This window comes from Hypomesus transpacificus, unplaced genomic scaffold (genome assembly GCF_021917145.1).
Source record: "Hypomesus transpacificus isolate Combined female unplaced genomic scaffold, fHypTra1 scaffold_129, whole genome shotgun sequence".
Lineage (NCBI taxonomy): Eukaryota > Metazoa > Chordata > Actinopteri > Osmeriformes > Osmeridae > Hypomesus > Hypomesus transpacificus.
In genome coordinates this window covers 520,534-542,329 of record NW_025813705.1, presented here as the reverse complement: position 1 = coordinate 542,329, position 21,796 = coordinate 520,534, and the positions used below count along the sequence as shown (strand labels likewise).

The window sequence follows — 21,796 nt, the reverse complement described above, 5'->3', positions numbered from 1 at the left end:
TTGAAAGTTTAGCAATAGAGAACACTGAAATTGAATACAACCGTAGAACATAATGCAAAATGCTGCTTCACAAATACATATATGGCTTTCGAGCACAGGGGAGTGACTGGTCTCGAAGGGCAACAAACCATCGTAAAAATCATTCCAAAAAATTGTCTTTTTGCAAAAGGGGAAGCTCACCAAAAGAATTTAAACAACAATCATGTCAACTTTAATTCGGCAATTAAAAAAAGACAGGATAAAACTTACTTGGTTACAATTCTGATTTTTTTTAAAGTTGCAAACAGAACAAGGTCAAATATCACTCGGTATTGAGGAGGATATCATATTCCTGAACCTGCCCAAGGTATGTTACGTCATTGGTAAAGGGTTTAGAAGAGATGTCCAATCATTTCATTTATTTAGGTTCCTTAATTCTAATACTTTATAACTACAAAAGTGGGTCCTACAGGAGGACCTGCAGGTTAGACCAGAATACCAGTCTTGGACTTGCAATGTTTTTTCACCAAAATAATTCTTAATCTGGGCACAATACACCATCTACTAGGAGGTAGAAACACAGACAAAACTTAATGGAAACCATTTCGGCAGCACACCAATGATTACAGTTTCTAGGACAATTTAAGATTTGATAGGATGAATACTGCGACCACTTATGTTTACCAGAGCGAGTGGGGTTCAATCTCTACTGCCTCGACAGGCCAAATGGGTTCTCCAGGACAACGGATATCAACTGCTCCTTGCTGGCGACGGGCAGTGAAGAGCACTTTGGTTTGGAAAAGAAGATAAGGATGGGTTTCCAGCAGGTTTACTGTGAAGACTCGCCGCATCCTAGCCAACTTAACACTTCCTTCATGAAAATATGAGCCACTATCCTACCCTCTGGATAGCCCTTGGGTACATACTCGAGAAGTGTTCTCTCTCAGGGTGTTAAGACAGCTAATCAACGCTGGGAAAGCCATACTGGAAGATTTAGGAGCTGTGGCAGAACTATATCTACATTGTTACAATGCAAAACGTGGGTGTAGCCAGTGTGAACGTCCAGATCCAGCCAATGGGGACAACCAGAGGAAAGGGGGGGGGGGGGGGTGGGAGGAGGAACCAAAACCATCATCCACTGCCTCTCAGCCTGGCGTAGGGTCTAAAGTGAGGGCGCAGAAAGGGAAGCAACACATCGTGCCCTGGTAAAATACTGTGTTCTCAGCTTGGAGATATGAGCAGCTGAGTGCCGTGCAACAGTGGTTAGGGAGTTTAATTGGGGTGGGGGTGGGGGAGGGGGGGTAGCCTCAGCCTTCAACCTCTTCTTCAGACTCCTCTTCCTCTGCGGTTTCCAGCCATGTTAACCACTGGTTGACCTGTCAGGAAGGAAGGGTTGTTGATGAAGAGTGAGGTTTACGCGCCTGGAAATGTCAAATTCCTACTAAACATGCATTTTTCTTAAGCAGTTTTAGCCCTGGGAAAGGCAATACCTGGAATAAAGCTTTTCCTTTTCCAGGGAATTCTTGGGTGATATCTTCTTTCCACGCGAGGAAGGATTCTTCTTCGATGATCTCCATGTCGTAGAAGTGGACAAAGTAGCGCAGCAGCATGCCTGAAACGTAAGTCGAAGGGTTAAAGGCAGCATTAAAAGCACCTCAGGTAAACGTTCACGTGGCAACGTGACAGCGTGTGAACTGAGTGACGCGCCCTTCGAGGCCGGGCGGGGGTAGGTCGTGCGTGCGTGCGAGACCCACCTTTGGGGAAGTCGCTGGCGTGGCAGTGCACCTGCAGGGCGTACAGGGCGCTGACCTGCAGCTGGGTGTGGTCGTGCAGGAACTTCTGCAGGACGGGCTTGCAGGCCAGCAGCAGCTGCTTCTCCTGCTCCAGCTGCTCCTTGGGGGGCGCGGCCTGGTCCTCCTCCACCACGCCCAGCTCCTGGGAGATGAACTGCAGGAAGCTGGGTGGGCCAGAGAGGGAGCGAGAGAGAGAGAGGGGGAGAGGGAGAGAGAGGGAGAGAGGGAGGGAAAGAGAGGGAGCGAGAGAGGGAGCGAGAGCCCATGAGAGGTGGTGTTAGCGATGGCAGTTACGCAAAACAAAGTAAAATAAAAGTGAACTTCCATCCGAGACCTAATGGGCAGGTCATCATTCTCTGGTTATCCACTAAATGAACGTTTCCCGCGAACATGCCAAACGACGCCCGCGCGTGCAGCTACCTGGTCATGAGGATGTTGACAAAGCCCTTGTCGGTGTGGAGCTTGGGGGAGATGTTGTCCTTGATCCACTTGTAGATGGACTGGGGGGAGGGGTCGGCCTTGATCTGCACCAGGAGCTCCTTCTCCAGCTTCAGCAGGGGGAACAGGAAGCCCAGGCTCTTCTCCTCCAGGATCTCCAGCATGCGGTCCTTGTTCTGATCGATCTCTGGCAGAGGGAGCAGACAGGTGCCGTTACAAAAGCAAGTCAGGGAGACGGCTGTGGTGGACCCCCGGATACCCCGTGCACGACACACCACGAAGGGATGGAAGCTTAACCAAGCTGAATGTACCCAACTCGACATACAGATGTACAGTTTGACAATGAACACACACGATACAAGCATGTCGTGAGACAGTCGCCACGTCAGGAAGTTTTAACGCCGGGCCTAATTCGACACACGGGCAACAAGTGCAAGGTCCATTCATCCACGCGTCGCTCAGACATGCAGGTGTCGGGTGAGGCCTACCGGGTAGCATCCTCTGCATGTTGACCGTGCTCTGTTGGAAGACGTCGGCGAGCCAGTCTCGGTCCCGCAGCTTGGCCGCCTGCTGCAGGCAGAGCAGGAAGAGGGGGAAGTGGGTGCCGTTCTCCAGGGGCTGGGCCAGCTCCGCCACGCTCACCAGCTCGGCCAGGACGGCACGCGCTGCAAACTGGGCCAGGTAGGACTTGACAAGGGGCACGTCCGTCTCGATCTTGGGACACTGGTCCAGCACGGACATCAAGGCCTGGGGGAGGGGGGAGACTGAGTTACACAGTCCAGTCCAGAGGGGAAACCGTGGAACACTGAGACATGACAGCTACTTAGGCAGGGGAGCTCAGGGGAGCTCAGGGCAACTTAGGCAGCTAATCTTATTTATGCTGACACTTCTGTTCATTGGCCAAAAATTACTATTGAACAAATTGAAATTCCACACATATGAAGTCAACCATTAGTATCGCGTACTTTGATACTGGACTTGGTATCAGTATATCGTCCCATTGATGGTATCATGTCAACACTGACTATTTGAATTCCTTCTGAAAAACTAAGATCATGATATCAGTCATATCATCATCATGAACTGGGGATTTGTCAATGTTAAGTGTGTGTGTGTGTACCATACCAGCATGAAGTTGTCTCCGGTGATGAGGCCCTCGGAGCGGAGGCTGTGGATGAGGGTGCTGGAGTGCTCCTTGTCCTCGTCCGGGCGCTCCAGGGAGCACACGATCACCTTGCTCAGCATCTCCGCCAAGAAGCTCTTGGGCGCCTTCATCTCCCGAATGCTGCCGAGCGCCTCCGTCAGGTTCTTGCTGTTCAAGTACTCCGTCACGATCGTCTCCTGAGGGAGCGGAGGGAGGGAGAAGAGGGAGGGAGGATTTAGGAATTTGATGCATAAATCCAACAGCATTTTGGATTAGAGTAAGGGGAAATATCTGCACCGATACAAATGTATGTGATTTATATAGATCCTTTAGAGGGGGGGTCGAAGCTGAAGGCTGGATGACCAGTAGGATGTGAGCCTGGAGGCTGACGAGGAACCTACCGTCATCTTCAGCAGCTCCTCCCTGGCAGGCGGGGGTTTCTTGCAGATCTTCTGAGGCTTCTCCTGGATGTGCGGCGGGTTGATTTTAAGGCCAAGCTGTGGAGACTGAGGGGAGAGAGATCGAGTCAGTATGGGCATGCGCGACCAGGCTCGGACCGGATCTCCACGCGAGCGTGCCCGGTCATGTGGCGTGGAGGGGGGTTAACGGGGCCTATACCTGTCCCAGTGGGGGGGTCTGGGTGCGGGGGGGCTGGTTGCCGTGGGGGTTCATGGTGGGGTTCTGGGGCTGGAGCTTGGGCGCCTGGTTCTTGTTGAGGAGGAACGACTGCGCCGGCCTCAGGCTGATCTGTTGGGGCGGAGCCAGTGGAAAAACACCACAAACCATTACCATATCGAAAACTCCCAAATGGGCTTCCACACAGCCACGTTTTGACCAACGGTCCTCATGCCCTCATATCTCATAATCGCAGTCAACGGACCAGTCGCCAGTTGGAGAAGGGAATAAGCAGAGGAGGAGGGGCTAGGAGAGAGAGGGGAGGAGGAGAAGACTGAGAAGGAGGGAGGAAGGAAAAGACAGGAGAGAGATTCAACTGGCAAGCCGGTTAGACTCCTCAGAATAACGCGTCTTTTCATAATCACCGGGCATGAGTCACACTTTCTTTCAGCAGCAACAACAAACAAACAAACAGGCTCCGTTCAGCAGCCTGGTGCGTCGTATTCCTCAAGGGCCACCCACCTCGTCCAAGTTGAGTTGACCTTTCTTGCTGAACCGGGGGGTCATGTCCTTGGACTGGACCGGCTGTTGAGCCTGGTGGTTTTGGTTCTGGTTGAGGAAATGCTGATTCTGCACCTGCGACGGAGAGGACGGGGCACACAATCAACACGCGGGGTCAATTCACCGCGGATATAGGACGAGGGACAGGCCGCTGGCCATGGGCTGGAGCAGCATTAGCCCGAGAAGAGAGGGGAAGGAGGGGTGACCTGGCTGGGCTTGATGAAGAGCTTGGCCCCCATGTCAAATTGGGACGGGGGCTGGGGGGCGTTGTGGCCCCCGTGGCTCCCGTGGCCGTTGAAGAGAGGGTTGGAGCGATGGCGTCCCATTGTGGGTGAGAACCGGTCTTGAATGACACCAGGGCCCGTCCCTATCCCTCCCCCTGACACAACACAGAGGCAGCAGGGGTTATTAAAAGCAGATAGATAGATATCTATATCTATACAGTATACACACAAATGCAGTTTTGATTTTCATGATTATTTAAATTTGTCATTCCGTTTTTAAATATGAATAATCATGAAAATCCAAACAGCATTCATTGGCCTCGCATTTGCCTCGGCAGTGCGTCATAAAAAGACTTCAAAAAGAGAAACCCCCGCATGGCAACCAGGAGATGGCAAGACGAGCTACAGACGCACAGATCAGGCCTTCAGAGAGAAACACACACACACACACAACCGACCTGGCATCTGTCCAAACATGTCAGCCAGCCCCCCGGGTGTCTCCCTGTCCAGCTTCATGCGGTTGGGCATGAAGGAGCCTTCCATGAATAATTCCATCCTCATCCCCTGAGCCATGCCCGCAGGGATGAACACACCCAAATCCTGCGGGAGACGACACGAGGACATGCAAGCGGACGAGTTCATTTGGGACACTGCATAACACTGGGTAACCATGGGGAGGTCTAAAGGCACAACAACAATTACAGGGCGGTAGTGTTCTGGGCTAAGGAGATAGGATGCATGCTTACATGTGGCAATGTCTACGCATAAGACATTAACATTGTTTAGTCGTGTATGTATCAGATCGACTGAATTGTAGGTTCCGCGGAAAGGAAATGGCATGGTAAGGATGAATGACAACATTGCTAACAACAACAACAACCAAAGACAAAGAAGAAAAGCTCTGACTCCTAAAGAGCAATTTGTCTGACAGGGCTCCTTAGTGTCACCTTGACGGCATCCTGACGGATCTGATTGATCGTCTTGGGGCCGTTGTCGATGAAAGCCTTGCGGGGGATCCAGTTGTTGTCTCGCAGCTCCAATGTGTCCTGGAGGAGGAATCGGATCCTGGCAGGCAGCTCCTTGTTGCTCATTAACGACTTCATCCGGCCAAAGTACTGATCCATTAGAGACTGTGTGTGTGTGTGGGGGGGGATGGATTAGTCAGGAACCACTTTACCTATACTCAGCACATGTACGGTACCTGCCACTATCGGTAATGTCACTATTGACAGAACACAAAGTTGTACAAAGCTTAAAAAAGTTTAAAACCCAGATGGCGGATAATTGAAAGTGTAATTTTTCTTTTCTTGTTTTTTGTATACATGATTTGTGTAGCCGTCTATGTCAAACCTACACAACGAACGTCCTCAGCGTTGCTTTAGAACTAACATACATGGATTAAAAACAACCAGGCGCAGTTAGGCTCTGGCATGGGGCAGACTACGACGGCAGCGATGTGGCTCGTCCTAGCTTTTATGACATCTTTGGCTTCGCAGACTAGATTTTTGCTGACAGGGAGCCGGCACCCAGCCTCTGGGAGGGCGAGGAGGAGGGCCGAGAGGAGACGGGACTCACCCTGGCTTTCTCATGGTCAAGTCGAGGCCCCACCGTTCGCATTATCTGACAGAGGCACTCCAGATCCTCACCCATGTCCTTGAGTTGGACCCTCTTCTTTTTTTCCAAGAGCTGCAGAGGATCAGAGTTAACAAGCTGGTAAGACTCTAAACAGGACTCTGCCCTCAACAGGGACAAATCACCCCCTAAAAATAAAACAAAATCACAGTTCTGCATCTAAGCAGACTTCATCCCTTAGAGGAGGAGGAGGTGGGGGGGGGGACGTACTGTTTTGATGCACTTATGAAGGATAGACTCGTGTATGAGGTCGAGTTTGCCGAGTTCCCCGATGAATTTGATGTTGCCCAGCATCTTGCTCTTGGCGATGCACCGCTGCTCCTCCTCCTCGGTGGTGAGGGGGCCGTCATGCTTTTCGTAGACTGGAGGGAAAGCGGGCAAGAGGCGACAGTGTGACTGGGAGGTTATTTAGAGAGAGAGAGCGTGAGAGAGAGAGAACGAGAGAGAGCGCGAGAGAGAGAGAGCGTGTGTTGTAGTTTGGGAACAACTCACTTTCGACGTTTCTTGTGCGGTTTTCAAATTCATCTTGGAGCTTGGAAATAAGCAGTCTCCTGAAGGTCTACAAAAGAAAGAAAACCATGACTAAATTAAAACCTTAGATCAACACGGCAACACTGTCCTTGACCAAAATGTCATTAGAGGAAAATATTAATGGGAAAATGTTTGTAGCATACAATGCAGGCGTCAACAAGGGCAGCCTTGTTAAACCAGCTTGGTACATTACCGTGGTGTGACCGGGCACTTACTGTGCTTTGCTTTTGGGATGTTTGGATGTCCGGTGGAGGGCCATCAAAGTTTGGCGCGTCCTCTGCCAAGCGCAGACATAGCTGGGCATAGAGCGAGCTATACTTTGGCTCTTCTAGGGCCTTGTCTACAATCTAGACCCGGGAGATGAGTTGATGAGGGAGGAGAACAATAACAGCGGTTGGAAACAGGCACGGAGTAAGGCCGCGTGTGATCTGACCCGAGGGGCCGGGAACGTATTCTCACTGAATGGACTTGGGGTTTTCACGGGACGCGAAGGGGGAACTCACCAGCAAGATGACTCCTTTAAGGACGAGCTTTGAATCGACGCCCACGTTCAGGAGCTCGAGGCATAGCTTGTCAAACTTCTCAGGCGTGAGCTTGTTGAGTATGCTGCAGAGACAGTGGAAGCGGGAGAGAGGGGATATTGCAACGGCCAGACATGTTGAGAGCTCCCTCGATCCAGAGGATTGTGAAAGCCACAGCTGCTTTGCGGTTAGCAAAAACAGAAATTCAAACAGTTCCCAAAAAATCCAAATTAAATAAATTCAAACAGAACGGGAGTGGCTAACGGCTGCACGTGATGAAACAAGCCAGCCCTGACACATACCCTCTCACTTTCCGGAAGATGGCATCGTGGCAATCTTTATCGTTGCTGGAGTTGGCATCTCGTCTAGTGCTTCGTGAAGGAACCCATTTCTGAACGCTTTGCCCTGGGGTTTTCCCCAGGAACTCGCTGTGGAGACAAGGGAGGAGAGAGCCTGAGCCACGGGCTGTCTAATGAAGGTCACATGGCTCTGGTAAAGCACACACGCACACACAAAGCGCACAAGAGAAACTGGGTCGAAGCAACAACAGAAACTTCAGAGTCGGGAACCCAAAACAAAGAATGTAAAATCACCTGATCGAGCCTGTGCCCCTGTCAAAATGGCCACCGAATGTCACTTTTTTAATACTTCCCTGCTTTATTATTCCTATACAATATGACACTACAAGACCACCCTAGCATCCTAGCCAGAGGGGTGCCCGGTGTGTTGTTTTCTGGTGGATGCTATGGGAACAAACCTGTTGCCGACAGTCTTGGGATGGTGCTGAGGTGCACTCCTAACACCTCCTCCCCCCGAAGAAGCACTTTTGTGAAAACAAAGTGAGAAACATCAGTCAACAATGAAATTGTCTTTTTTTTAATCTTTTTTTTTATCAGATACTTGTACACGTTCTGGCCCTTTGTGTCCCTTAATGCCCCCCCTCTCCCTGTCACAGAAAGCACTGCTCTTTTGGCCAAAATGTCATCCTTATGAACTAAAACACGGCTAGGCTAAACATGACCCTGGAACGTTCAAATCAACAGCAATCTAGCTGGATATTTAGCCTGGACCTGATCCCAGTCCTGTGATTGGTGAATAGCGCACGCAAGCGTTCATCATTAGACAAACAACTCTGCTAGCCAGCTTACATCCTGTGTGCTATTCCCAAACTGCGCAGCCTCCCATCCTGCCGTAAGGCCGTTCACATGGGTGTCCGCGGCTGCGTGACTCAAGAAGAACAGCGGCGCGGGACGCCGCGCGGCAACACTGTCCCCCGGGGACGCCTCGACACATCCCTGTTACCTCTCATCTACACTTCCAAATACAGTAACTATGGAGACCAGATCGGGACAACGGCCAAGGGGCACGTGCCAGTCCCGCAGACGTGCCGGGGGCCTAACCAAACTGCACGGAGCTGAGGTGATATGGGACACAAAATACTGCTAGAACCTGGGAAGAACCATCAAGAAGTCAGCATTACATTGTAACATTTTGGGAGCATGAAAAGAAAACCCACTTTGTCTGGTTTTCTCTTTGCTGTAGCCATTGATCCTGTTGCATAATATCCACGGTCTTAATCTTGTTGGAGAGCAAGTACATACGTTACTAAATCACATATTTCAAAGAACATGGTGGGTGTAGCCTGTCATCTCACATAACAACATGTTGCAGAGGTGCTACTGAACATACACAGATCATACTGGCTGACAATGCCTAGTTAGGTAACAAGTTGTGTCTCCCTTCACCATAAACCCAGCTTGAGTGACAATGATAACACCCGGAATGACTAAAGAGGGAAACTAACTGGACAGTGCCTCTGAATATGCATGCATAGACCTTGCTCTTGTTCACATCCATGTATCTGTCAATTGTTTGCTGGGCTGCAGCTGCCGGCTGGACAGTGCTCACATTCATCAGTGGGTGGCTCATTGCAGTAAGTCCACATCTATTAATGCAGCAGTAGCCCTGACAGCAGTACAGACACTCAGTAAAACAATGGTGTGGAGGGCAAGTCTTTGGGGCATTACATGGTGTGGCACAACACACCACTGTAGTATTCTTTCCATTGGGATCCTTTTAAAACACTTTTTTCTTAATACTGGAAACCAATTTGCCCGTCACTAAATGTGAATTGCTTGAGTACTGAAGAGCTATGAATTACCATGAACACTGGCATGACCTAGAGAATTTTAGGAAATTACTTGTGGGTTAACAATGTAGATGGGGCCACTGTGGCGTTTAACCAAAGTAACTTGGTGTGATAAATTTAAGTGCACCGTCTAATATTATATATATTTATTGTTGGTTGGCTACGTTATGAACAAATGCCATTACTACACAAAACAGAAGCACTGTGGGGGAAGGTGAGCAAAGAGTACGAATAAAAGTGTTAGTGTGGGCTACAGAGTGAATATAGCTACCTGAAACGAGAAGCGCCCCCTTCTGCAATCACACTCTCCACTTTGGCGGCTTGACAACGAAGAATCTTCAAAGGAATAATGATAATAGGGAGGGGTGGGGGAAAACGGTGCTGTAGCAAAAAAACAAAAAAACACTTGGTTAGCAGTAGATGTGATAGTATATGTAGCAAATGAACGTGACAATGACTATGCCAATTCTCAGTCTTTATTAAGGTAATTAGAATGATTTACAGACAATTAGGCTGCTAGCACGACTTCAATAAGCGTTATATTGTCAACTCACATGGTTTTAATATAATTATAATCTTGTCAGACAGGCTAACAATGAATTTTAGGTGGAATGAGCTAGCCTAGCACAGCTAACATAGCTAATTTCCTTAGCACGACAAAATAGGAAACAAACGCATCAACCAGTTACCTAAAGTTAACTTAACCAAAATAGTCACAAATAAAGTATTAGTCACGGATTTTTTTATTGGCCAGCATTAGCCTTTGCACGGGCTAGGTTTGTCGGAGTAAAACCAACTTTGTTAGCGAGCTCGCTCTAGCCTAAATGCGTGTATTCCCCGTAGTTTATAGGGAATGGGTTGGTGGCGCATTGATTAACCTAGTTGCCGTAGTTTTTTATTTAATAAGACTAGTCTGGTGGTATACATCACTAATATAACTGTCGTTTTATTTTTTACGTACAATACTTTTACTATAAACAACTACCAGGCTACTATTAACCGAAGTGTCTCGACTACAAATTGGCATTTTAGTTTACCACGTTAGCTTTAGCTTTGGTATATCTACTTGCTAGTTAGCTAACTAAGCTACAAAGCTACCAGCAGCCTCGATAGTTGTGGTTGTTCAGGTTTCTCGTAAGGGAATCTAGCAGTGGCTACAGTAGCTCTTTAGACTATTGTAGTTACAATCATTAAAGTGATTTCAAAAGCAAAATATAGCTATATGTATTACGAACAAAGACATCATACATGCTAAGCAAACTTAAAACACGATCATGACGCCATTTTTCTACAATAGGTAGATTAGCTAGCAAAGAGTGGAGATAGTTAGCTTGCGTGGTAGCTAGCCTAGCTAGCACTAGTCTAGCATGCCATCGGTTTGCTAGTACTACTAGCATTAAGGAAGACGTTGTTCGTAGCCATTTTGGAGAAACCGGTAAGATTTTGGAGGTAATGATCTTACCTTAACAAAACAACCCCAGTTTTCTACTGTTTGGTTTCCAAAGACGAAAAACAAAAACTTGTTATTATTGAATCGAGTTTAGTCGTTAATCTGTAACAGAAGACAACTGTCCGGTGCGGCCAGTTTAGAAGACCTAAAATCAGTCTCGTCTATCTGCACCGCGTCACACCCACGTCACAACCGATTGTCACGTAATTTGTTGCTATGACTTCCGTAGCGAATCAAAATCATCACAATACAGTAATATTTTTAAGTCGGGCCTACTAAAATCAATTGTATGAATTTGTTGAAATTAAATCAAACATCAGAGCGCTTTGTATCAAACGCTAGGGTATATATAGACCTCATAGGTATAGACCATTGGTTCTCAAATGGTCTAACAGGACCCGCATTTGTTCTTGGTCATTAAGTCACGACCCAAAAGTAATTTTCGAACCATTATAATTTATTTCACAAAACAATGCATGCTCTAATTCACAATAGGTGTCTTCGACTTTATACAGTGCCGGCGTCGCCTGCAGCCGCCTGCAGCCCGGCTGACTTGAAGCAGCCAATGGCATTATCAGCTTCAAGGCAGCCGGCTGCAGCCGACTGTCGGCGCCATTTGTATATGTTCGGTGCCGCCGGCGCTGCATGAAGTCGAACACACCCATTGTATTCTTGTTCAAAGTTTGAGCCTACGCACCTTCAAAATAAAAGCGCACCATCAGATGTTCGGTAACTTATACAAAATAAAAGTTAGACTGACGAAGCCGAAGCACCCATCCCCGACCCTTTCCAGACCAACTAGAGACCAGCTTTTGGGTCGGCACCAACCAGTTGAGAAACACGGATATAGACCATATTGTGACAGTCAGTCATGGGCGATCGCGTGCCCCTGTATAATGTGACCCCGTAAAATCTCAGTCAGTGAATTAATTTAGATAATTTTGGAATAAACCAATTATCACCCTGCGCATGTCGGTTGCAAAAGACGAACTTCTCCCCGGTCTATTACACTTGGAGTGTTGATCAGTTCATCATATATCTCTGGCCACTGGATTGCAGGGCTTGATATTAACCTTTTGACCCTCTTGGTATTTGGACAAATACATTTACGTTTCACTTGTCTATGCACAAAAGTCACTTGACCCCGGATACCCTTAAATAGCCTGACCAAGTGATCGGATAAAACTAGCCTGGCTAACGGAGGGTCCGTTGCTTTCTCAGGCAAATGACGAATGAAACAGGCTAGGTTAAATAAATCCGAGAAGCTGGCTATCTTCATCAGGCTCGTATCTACATTAGGCAGTCCTCCCTGACGTAGGCTATCTGGTGTAGAATGGAGTGAAATACAACATTGTGCACACTGCCAGTGAGCGTCTGAGGCTAACGTCAAAACAGTGTAATATTGCACAAAAAACCTGTTTCAACCCTGTAACCTATTCTAACCTAAGTGGAGTACAGTACAATAGTGCAAATTTGCAGATCAGTGACTAAGTCAATGACCAAACAGGAGCCTGGTGGAGGTACAGTGAGGTGCAGTAGTGCAATGTTACTGATAGTGCAACCAGTAGCTAAAAGTGACAGTGTATAACTAAGAATAACAATAGGTTTCCTCCTACCAGAGGAATCCTATGGTAATGGACACATTTTGTTCCTTGTAGATAACTAAGTATTGAAGGCCTAGATGCAGATATTTTTGTTTGCCTTTTTCTGTGTTGACATGAAAGGCCATTCTACATTTTTATGATAAAATACGTGTTTGCTTCATTTTCATCTTTGAAAACATTATGGTTTTGGAGATTTTTACTACCCTCTACACAGCCATCAATAGGTGGCAGTATAACACAATGAAGTGAATTCACTTTTACTTTTATTTTATGTGAAAATGATCATTAGTCATACAAGACATGCTAGTTGTCATTTTCGCTATACATTTACATTTACATTTTTTACATTACATTTTAGTCATTTGGCAGACGCTCTTATCCAGAGCGCTATAAATGTCAAAAATCAACAATTTTGAGGGAAAGCCAAACATTCTTAAAACGTTTTCAACATAAACGTTTCTGGTGAAGTAATCTACCTTAGAATAGGTAGCTAATTGACAGTTTGAATGCCCTCAGTTAGAAGTAACCCACGGAAAATTACTCATTCTAGACAAAGTTACTGCCAAGAAAACTGTGTAATTGTATTACATACCGTTATTCAAGTTCCAGTTCAGTTAAAAGTACACCGTTTACAACTAGAATACCAATTGTTTGAGGCCAGTAGGAAACTATGTTCAAAGTATGATAACCATTTGTGCTTCTCTTCTCCATGTCAACTGCTAAAGGATTAACCTCTTTATGGTTTAAGTCTTCATTGGCCCAATCATATTTTATTTATGTACATTGAGTGTTTCCCTTTTATGGCGAGATATTCATGTCCATCATGCAAAACCTAATGGATAGATCTACCTTGTGGGTCTGTGCCTTCTTTCATGCCACATGCAATATTTCCTCTTTTACTTTAGTAATAATATAAGGAGGGTTTTAAGATGTCACTTCTTCATATGTCATCCAAAACAGTTGCATCTGACACGAAGCAGTATTTTAACAGTGCAGGGACCTTGGCTGGAGATGTGGGAGTTAAGCATGGACCTTCCACTTTTCAAAGTGGAAATTATTTATTGCAGTCCTGCTGCATTCTCTAAAAGTTTAATGTCCCATCCACCAAAGTGGCCTTACATGCAAATGTGGGTTTGGTGCGGGAGGGGGGGGGGGGTCTTTCTCTTTTCTCCCGTTATTTTCCTCTAAAAGCTATCTGAACTATGCACCCTGTAGTAGCTCGTTCCACATGGCTTGATCTGTCCCTCTATAAATAAACCCACTGCATTTTATGGATGAGCTCTCTCTTTCAATATTTTAAGGTCCCAACAGTAAATGAACAATTTAACATTCATTACTCACTTGTTCATTTCCTACTGCACAAAACCTACACATACATAAGAAACCATCAACAAAATCAATGTCTTCATTTCGAATTTGCAGACATACAACTACAAAGATGAGGTGTCTCTGTCACGTTCCATTCACATTTTATACATCTAGCTGTAGCAGATGCTTTGATCCCAATCAACTTTTATCCAACAACATAAAATAGTGCAAATAGAAAGCACGGCAGACGATTGAGGATCAGAAGTGTCGAGTTTTAATAGTATTTCAATAGTCTGAGTCAAGTAACAGTCTGTATTTACAGGTACAGTCAACCGAAAACGAGTACCACAGTGCAACAATAGCATCTCAATGACTTGAGATAGGCACCCCAGTAGCTCACTAGGCAGAGTACCACATGAGCTGAGGCCTTACCGCAGAGGTCCCAGTTAGATTCTGACTGCATGTCATCCCCTCTCTGTCTCCCTACCTATCAACAGGATCTCAAATACAATATAAAGACAAGGGACACAATTACAGGTATCACAAGAAGGAATGAACGGCAGCTTTTGGTGCCATTAGCCTAGGGCGGCAGGAGAGAGATTATTCTAGGTTAAGAGGAGACCATGAAAGGACCGTTAGGGATGGATATGTGAACAGGGAGGTCATCCCACCATTGCAGAGCATGAAGGGAGAAGCAGTGCATGATGGTAGTGTGAGGAGGACCCTTCTTTCTTTGAGCACTTGATCAATTCTTTCACAGAAGTTGATCAGGGCTGTGAAACCAACTGCGCCAGCTTTTGTGTGTATTATGGCAAAATGCTTCTTATTTTTTCCTTGATGAGTTTTATTGCTTTAATGCACAAACAAGATGACATGCCTCCCACATCAAATCATTTCCTCCCACTCAACTGACCAAATTAGGCATTGTAAACCACTTCACACAATCCCTTAGGCTATTCCCCCCCCCCCCCAACCCATTCTGCTACAAAATTTGGCTTGATGAATATTTTAAAAGGACTTTATAAAGAAAGAAATGCGAATTGCAAAATTTACCACAAAGATAACAGTTCCCATACAGGTTTCCTGTTTTGTCTTTTTTGGAGCCACATTATTGTGTGGCTAAATATTCTCTTTCCTTCAGTATAAGGAAGCAAATGCTTCTATCGTGCACCATTTATATGTTTATTATGTAACAAAGTCTAAAAAAAGACTTTAATGTGCCAGAATGGTTTGCCTGGTCTAAGAATAGAAAGAGCACAAAAATAGAATTTCTATATTTGGCATCCACGCATCACTCCCCTTCAAAGAATAGCAGGGGGGGAATGTTTCTTGCTCATATATAGATTATGATCTGCCTGCAATGTGTTTCTCCTTGCAGTTCTATATTGATGTAGGCAGCAAACACCATTAGGGGTTTTCAAATCCTTATGCAGTGCAGTTGGGGAAAAAGTTGGGGAAAGGCACTTCCAAAATGTCACAGAGTCAAGCGTTGTGTTAATAGCTTTCTATATCTGCATGGGGTCGTTTTTCATCTGCTACTAACTTGCAGGTTGATGTGGAACTTGGGTATACGTGGGTATTCACAAGGCAGGAGAAGCATTCACAACAGCATCTCTGATGCCCCTGCTCATATTGATGCCTGTTAAATTGGGTTCCTTTGCTGCCGAGGTTTTTAACATCTTCTTTATTGCTTTTGAATCTCTCATTCTGTTGGGCTTTCTGTGCCTAATGCCAAACTAGAGTTGAGTGCTTTCATATTGAATTCCCCTTTCTGTTCATTTGTCTCAAACACCTAATGCCAGTTAATAAGCAGGGTAAAAGTTTGAGTGTGTGCGTCTGTGTGTTAGCTCAAACAAGTCACGTGATTATTATTTGAGGGGATGGGGGGGAGGGATTCATCATTGCATGTATAAAGTATTGAAAGGTCACAATTATTTGCTGGGCTCTCACATATTATGAAGTAGTCAATTATGACAGTGAGCTATTACAGTCAGTTATGATATAGTCAGTTATTACAGTCAGTTACGTCAATGGAGTTAATTGTTTGGATCGGTAAAAGTGTAGGTAAATAAATAAATCACTTTAATCTATGTATGGGGATAAATATAACTTCAATTTAAAGATCCAATTAAAATCTTGGACAACACAAGTGTTTGCCTAAAGTCAGAAGAAGAAAAAAGTACCATGGACACAATTAGCGCACTGTCACTTGTTACAAAACAGCCCCCACACACTCTGTCAAACCACTTGCCAAGAATGTCAACTGGTTGTTAGGTGCCTTTAGGGAAAAACAAAAGAAAACGCAGGGCACCCTCATCCTGTGGTGTGGCAGTTGGGGTTGAAACAGTTAATGTCATTGTAATACCTAAAAATAAGAGTGTTAGTGTTAATACATGCATGAAATATGTGTTTGATATGCATTTTTTATTGAAAATTATTATACCGAATAAAGAAACAGTCATTTAAATATCAATTTGCTGTAGGTTATCCCTCAACCTAGAACAGTAAAAGCTATGTTGTGGGTTGCTTTCATTGAAAGGTGTGAAGTATAGTTCAATTGTTATTGCAGACATTGATTTCACTTCTCCAAAGTAGATTTGGATAATAATTAATTATGATTTGGCAGTATTCACTTAGCAGATGATTTTATCCAAATAACATACATGGGGGATTTGAACCTGAGCCATTTTGCTCTGCAGGCAAATGATCTACAACTGAATTATACACACCCCTTTATTTTCATACTGTATTTTGTATACGTGAATACAGAACATTTTAATACAAATATTTTGATAGTTTAAATGTATTCCTTAGAATGATCAAACTACTGCAATAATGATAAAAGGTTATTACATAATAAGACTGTAATAACAGTAAAAAAAGTGGCTTTGATTATATGACTACATAGGAATGGTTCAAGCTATAGGAGATGGGTTTAGTTGTGGTAGAGCATTATACTGCAGATCAAGAGGTCACAAGTTCAAATGCCCCCTGTATTTATCTTTGGATAACAAAATTCTATCAAGTGGATTTATGGTACCGGCCTTTGTTGAGTTGGATTTGGGTTTCTTTAGATTCTGCCTGTTGACAAAACAACACAGACTTTACTGTTCAGACCCCACCGTCACCTATTCACACTATTTCTGCATCTGAGATGAACAACGCATGAAGGACAGTGGCTGTGAATGATTATACAAAAACACTTGTACTGACACATAATGAGAATCAGTCATTAAATATCTGAAGGCATTGCACAATTCCAAAAGTTCAGTGAGATTTTAAGGCAATATTTTTCCATAGTAGTCTGAAAAACATAAACGTCATGTACAAGTACTGGTGCACCTCTGTTTAGAATTCACACATGCAAACATGATGCATGCTATAAAAATAGGATAGAATAGGATATCGTCACAAGCATTCGATAGAATCACTGGGTAACCATCTTAGGTAAACAACGTTCATGTCATAATGTGTGAGATAACGTGAACTTTACAAGGCGCTGTGATGCAGTCACAGGGATCAAACATCATGCTCAACAAGTTTTCTGTCTTGGCAAAGTGACATGAATGCACACCATTACCATTGTCTGTGGGAGGCAGTGAAGAAAACATACTTAATTAAAGCTGTTTGTCCACAAGTAGCATGTGGCCGCCTGCCATATACATAACACCTCAATTGTTCTTGTTTTTTTTGTATAGAAGCTTTGTAGATAGTTACTTTTCTACTCCTACATATAGGTACTAATAGACTCAGGGATACTGAGTGGATTGTTTAGCATGTTATGCACACAAGTTAGTTTTGAAAGCCTCATTCTTTACTCTAAAACAATACACTAATACAACATTTAATTGCATCCTCCTGAGAGCAATTACATGCATTCCTTAACTGCGTTCATATACTTCCATATCAAAAAATCCAAACGCAGATATGTACACAAGTTCTCTTGAGTTTGTAGTTGAATGTTAATTCATGGATGCATGAATGATTTGGTAACAACAATTTGTAAATAATATTGGTTCCCTCTTTAATCTTCCTTTGAAAGAGAAAATAAGAAACACATTGGACCCTCACCATGTTTTGAAAGTTTCTTGCATATTTCATACACAAATACATGTATGTATGCGAGTGTGTGGGTGCAAGATGACATTGACATGGTAAATAAATGAGGAGTCTTGCCTCCTGTTTTAGAGCCAGAGTCCTCGTTCCCGCAGTATACAAGGGTTTTCCTAGTCTTATCTGGTCTAATCCAGTTTATTCTGGCTCAATCTTATCCTATCCCTGAAAAAGAGCAACCAGTTCATACAAACAAATAAAAAACATTGCTACATTGTGCAGTCCAACACCCACAATCTCATAGGGTAACATTAACAGTGCAAAACATCTAGGGGGAATTATAGTAGCCTATATTTACCAGCAATGCCTCCACTATGAGTAAAATAAAATCACTATTCATTTTCAAAATATCAAGATGTCATAATAAGTCACCAATAATAACATTCCTCCATACAACCTGGAAGTTTGCATGAATTGTTAAGCTAGAATGTTTGAATCGTTACACTGAAAATATCTGTCATTGTAAACACTATTTAGACAAACGGTAACACTTTTTTAAGGTCCACCTAAATGTCCTGTAAACATGAACTTTTTAGGCATGAAAATAAATACATTAATTAGGCCTGTTGTTCATGATTTAAATATGATTAACTTATGTAAATACATCTATAAGGCCTGTTATTCATGATTTAAATATGATTACAGGCCCTAGTAAAAAAAAATGGTACAAGCAGCATTATACAAAAGTACCAACAGTACATTAAAGAGATGTTAAGATAATCAGGAATTTATAAACTGGTAAAAAGTTTAAAAGCTGATTATGAACAGACTTCAAAAAGAAAGTTCTTCTTAAAGTAGGAGAAGGATGATGCCTTAAATATGTTGGGAGGTGAACAAATACATTTGGTTATATAACGGGCAGCATACAATGCCAAATTGTAGTGCTTTTATATTCCACAGGAGTTCACAAGGCAGATACAACATGGGATAACGTAATGAAACAGTTTCAAAATGAGTCTGTGCTTTGTGCTTTGATGTCATGCTATTGCATTGTCATTTATATTTACTGTGAAGCCAAGCAAATAAACTACAGTAGCATATATAAAATGTATTGACATTTTGTTAGAAGTGGCAGTGCAGTTACCAGGTTGTGTTTGAGGCATTAATTGTGTAGGTATTCTTTTATGCAAATGTAAGAATAGCCTTGGGAAATACAAGAGTAAGTTAGACTGCTTTTATGGGAGTGTTGACTAGAAACCTGAACCCTCATATTGTCCTGGGATCATAATGACCCCAAATCATGTTCAAACCTAAGAAAACATGAACCTAAGTACAGGCCCTCCAAAGTAGCTTCCTATAATGACCCCAAAAGTGGACATTTGGGTTATAAAAAAAGGAAATTCAGTGTAGCTGCCAGAAAAAAGTAATGCGTATTGTTTTAAGGTCAATATGACCCGAGATGATACTAATAAGGGCTGTAGTAGTGCCTGTGAGGTCCAACAACATCAACAAGGCAAAAGATGAGAGATTAGACGGAGACCAGTTCTTTTTTTGTAAACTATTTTCCAATTCACACATTTCTATTGGTTAGTTTAAATGTGTTCATGGCATTAAAGAACCACAACCTCCTTGACTTAATTTAAATATATCTGTATAGTGTCATTGGCATTCATACTTTCACAGCTTTACATTTAGGGAACACTAGAGAGTTAACAAAAAGATGTTGTTTCTGACCAATTGGTTGTTTTCTACACCTTTCTGTAGCTGTAACATTTTGTCAAATTTCACATTTGTAATCAAAGGTTTAGTTAAGTTATGAGATTAATTGGACCCCGGGTCATAGTGACCCAAATGTAATAGGTGTTAGTATTTAGATAGTAGTTGGTAATAGTATTATTTAAGACAATAAGAGGGTTAAGCTAACTTTAGGTAAGCATTGTTACTCACGTACCGTATTTCTCCAGTAACTATGGACACAATGGAGTTAATTTAATTTTGATTGTATAGCTGTTTGGAAAAATATTTTCAACAAGTTACAACGAGCTGTCTGCACTTCAGTCATGATTTTCAGACATGAAGCTAACTGTTAGTTGTCTTAACATTGCACAGTAAAATAACAGAAGAAAAACTCTTGCTACTTGTAAATACTGCAGTTTTTGTTTGGCAACACTTTACATAAAAGTCAAGAGGTAGAACTAAAAAAAGAGCCTCTGAAATACAAACAAGTTTCCCATGGTGTCTAATGGTATTCAAAATAACAAACAAAACAGAAACACTACATGGTCATGTGATGCAGAGTGTGTTTTTGACTTCTGGGCATGGAGATCCACAATTCCAGAACCCTTATGAGCATGGCGAACGTGAATGTATCTGACAGTGAGTAAGGCTGGTTGAGTCCCTGCTATGTTTGACAAGATCCGACTTTGAAGTCCCCCTTGGAGTCAAGGCAGGCGGACAGAGAGGGAGACTGGAGAGTGGGAAGATTATACGTGTTGATGGTAGCCTCATAAAAAGGGACATGGAAGTGGAAGAACACAGCCCTGAGTGCAGGACGACACGAATGCTACTCTCTACACTAGTTCATGCTCCATTTACTAAGCAAGACAGGTGAGGGATGTGGCTCCTTTGTACAAGTATCTCGCCAGCCATGAAAACAAAAAATCTGTTGGGTAAAAAAATCATCCTTCATCAACCTTTACCATCCTTTGTAAACATCGAGAGACACCGTTTGTAGGAGGGACGTGGAGTGGAAAGGAAGAAGAAGTTGAAAGAGGACAGTTCTTGAGAAGGTTCTCCACAGATTGGACCAGATGTTGTCCGGACCCTGCTCCTGAACCAGTTCCTGTTTACGTGAGCTCCTTCTGGGTCAGGTCGCTTCATACTGACCTCTGACCCCTAAAGGGAGGAGCTTCCTCACAAGGGCAGCGTCCAAAATGGAAGAAAATCCTTGCGTCCACTTTGCCTGTCTGAACCCCATCCCCACAATGGTTTAGCGGAAGTGCAACATGAGAGTTGGGACAGTTTGGTGTCCGTCATCAGAGGCTGCCATCAAAACTGAAGAGTTGTTGGAAGAAGAAAACCGAGTTGCTATTGATTGACCAATCGATGATGGGGCGTCGCCTTTCCTCTTCAGATTCGGCTCACACGTCGGGTGAGGAGAGGGTGCACGGCGGGGATGGGGGTGTAGGGAGGGGGGGAGGGGCCCGGTTTGATCCCCCTGGTCCTCATGTAGGAGAGGAATTGGTCAGGGATCTCGGCCAACACCTCCTTGGCCAGGCGGGCCATGCTGAGGATGTGGTTTCCCCGCCGGTCTATGTAGTCTCTGAAGGGGACAAACTGGGGGAGGGAGGGACGAAGATGAGAACGTGGAGAGGGAAGGAAAAGAGAGAAGATAGGAAAATAGATAAAAGAAAGATATATATATACTGAACCAAGAAAATCATTTGATATGTTTCAGATCATTTACATACAATACATCCTATTTAGTGTATAGGTGAGAGAGAAGGGGAGAAGGGGACAATCGTTCACGCACGCAGCCCATCCATTGTCTGACCAAAACGGCATTCGATGGGAGCGTTCGGCTCAATGAGTTGAGGGAAAGCTCTGTACCTGAACAATGTCCCTCTCAGCAAATCTGCCTTGGGAGGAGATCCTCTCTTCATCCCCGTCCAGCTCGATCATTTCTGGAGAGAGGAGCACATTGTTCACAATCTCTCCCCATGGCGTTGTCGTTGAAGAGGGCGGACGTATCAACCTGCTGACGTCCCGCTACTTTCTGAATGGTGCTTGCTAAA

At 44.2% G+C, this 21,796-nt stretch overlaps 2 protein-coding genes and 1 non-coding gene across 5 annotated transcripts in view; all 3 read right to left on the bottom strand.

Annotated features, from left to right (window-relative positions):
* Positions 1-188: 188 nt before the first annotated feature.
* Positions 189-11,242, bottom strand: eif4g2b (eukaryotic translation initiation factor 4, gamma 2b). Of its 2 annotated transcripts, XM_047050822.1 has the most exons (22): positions 11,050-11,233; positions 9,859-9,968; positions 8,955-9,016; positions 8,196-8,261; positions 7,741-7,866; positions 7,421-7,523; positions 7,133-7,264; positions 6,879-6,945; positions 6,597-6,748; positions 6,330-6,440; positions 5,702-5,884; positions 5,213-5,354; positions 4,737-4,909; positions 4,492-4,605; positions 3,973-4,101; positions 3,756-3,860; positions 3,336-3,551; positions 2,699-2,957; positions 2,193-2,397; positions 1,734-1,936; positions 1,470-1,591; positions 189-1,355 (listed from the first exon to the last, which is right to left on the bottom strand). In XM_047050822.1, the coding sequence occupies exons 3-22, from the start codon at positions 8,996-8,998 to the stop codon at positions 1,287-1,289; spliced, it is 2,721 nt and encodes a 906-aa protein (XP_046906778.1). In that variant the 5' UTR covers positions 8,999-9,016; positions 9,859-9,968; positions 11,050-11,233; the 3' UTR covers positions 189-1,286. The 2 variants fall into 2 exon arrangements, with proteins under 2 accessions (XP_046906778.1, XP_046906779.1); XM_047050823.1 differs by lacking the exon at positions 8,955-9,016 and having other exon boundaries at positions 11,050-11,242.
* LOC124488264 lies at positions 4,201-4,401 on the bottom strand. Its single transcript, XR_006958610.1, has one exon. It is a non-coding gene; the product is annotated as a small nucleolar RNA SNORD97 (small nucleolar RNA).
* A 5,154-nt stretch (positions 11,243-16,396) lies between the features above and the next one.
* LOC124488256 (copine-8-like) overlaps positions 16,397-21,796 on the bottom strand; it is a 31,914-nt gene continuing 26,514 nt past the window's right edge. For both annotated transcript variants that reach the window (XM_047050857.1, XM_047050858.1), the window contains 2 exons: positions 21,612-21,685; positions 16,397-21,338 (listed from right to left, as the gene is read on the bottom strand). In XM_047050857.1, the coding sequence (XP_046906813.1) occupies positions 21,132-21,338; positions 21,612-21,685 (281 nt within the window). In that variant the 3' untranslated portion in view covers positions 16,397-21,131. The remainder of the gene's footprint in view (positions 21,339-21,611; positions 21,686-21,796) is intronic.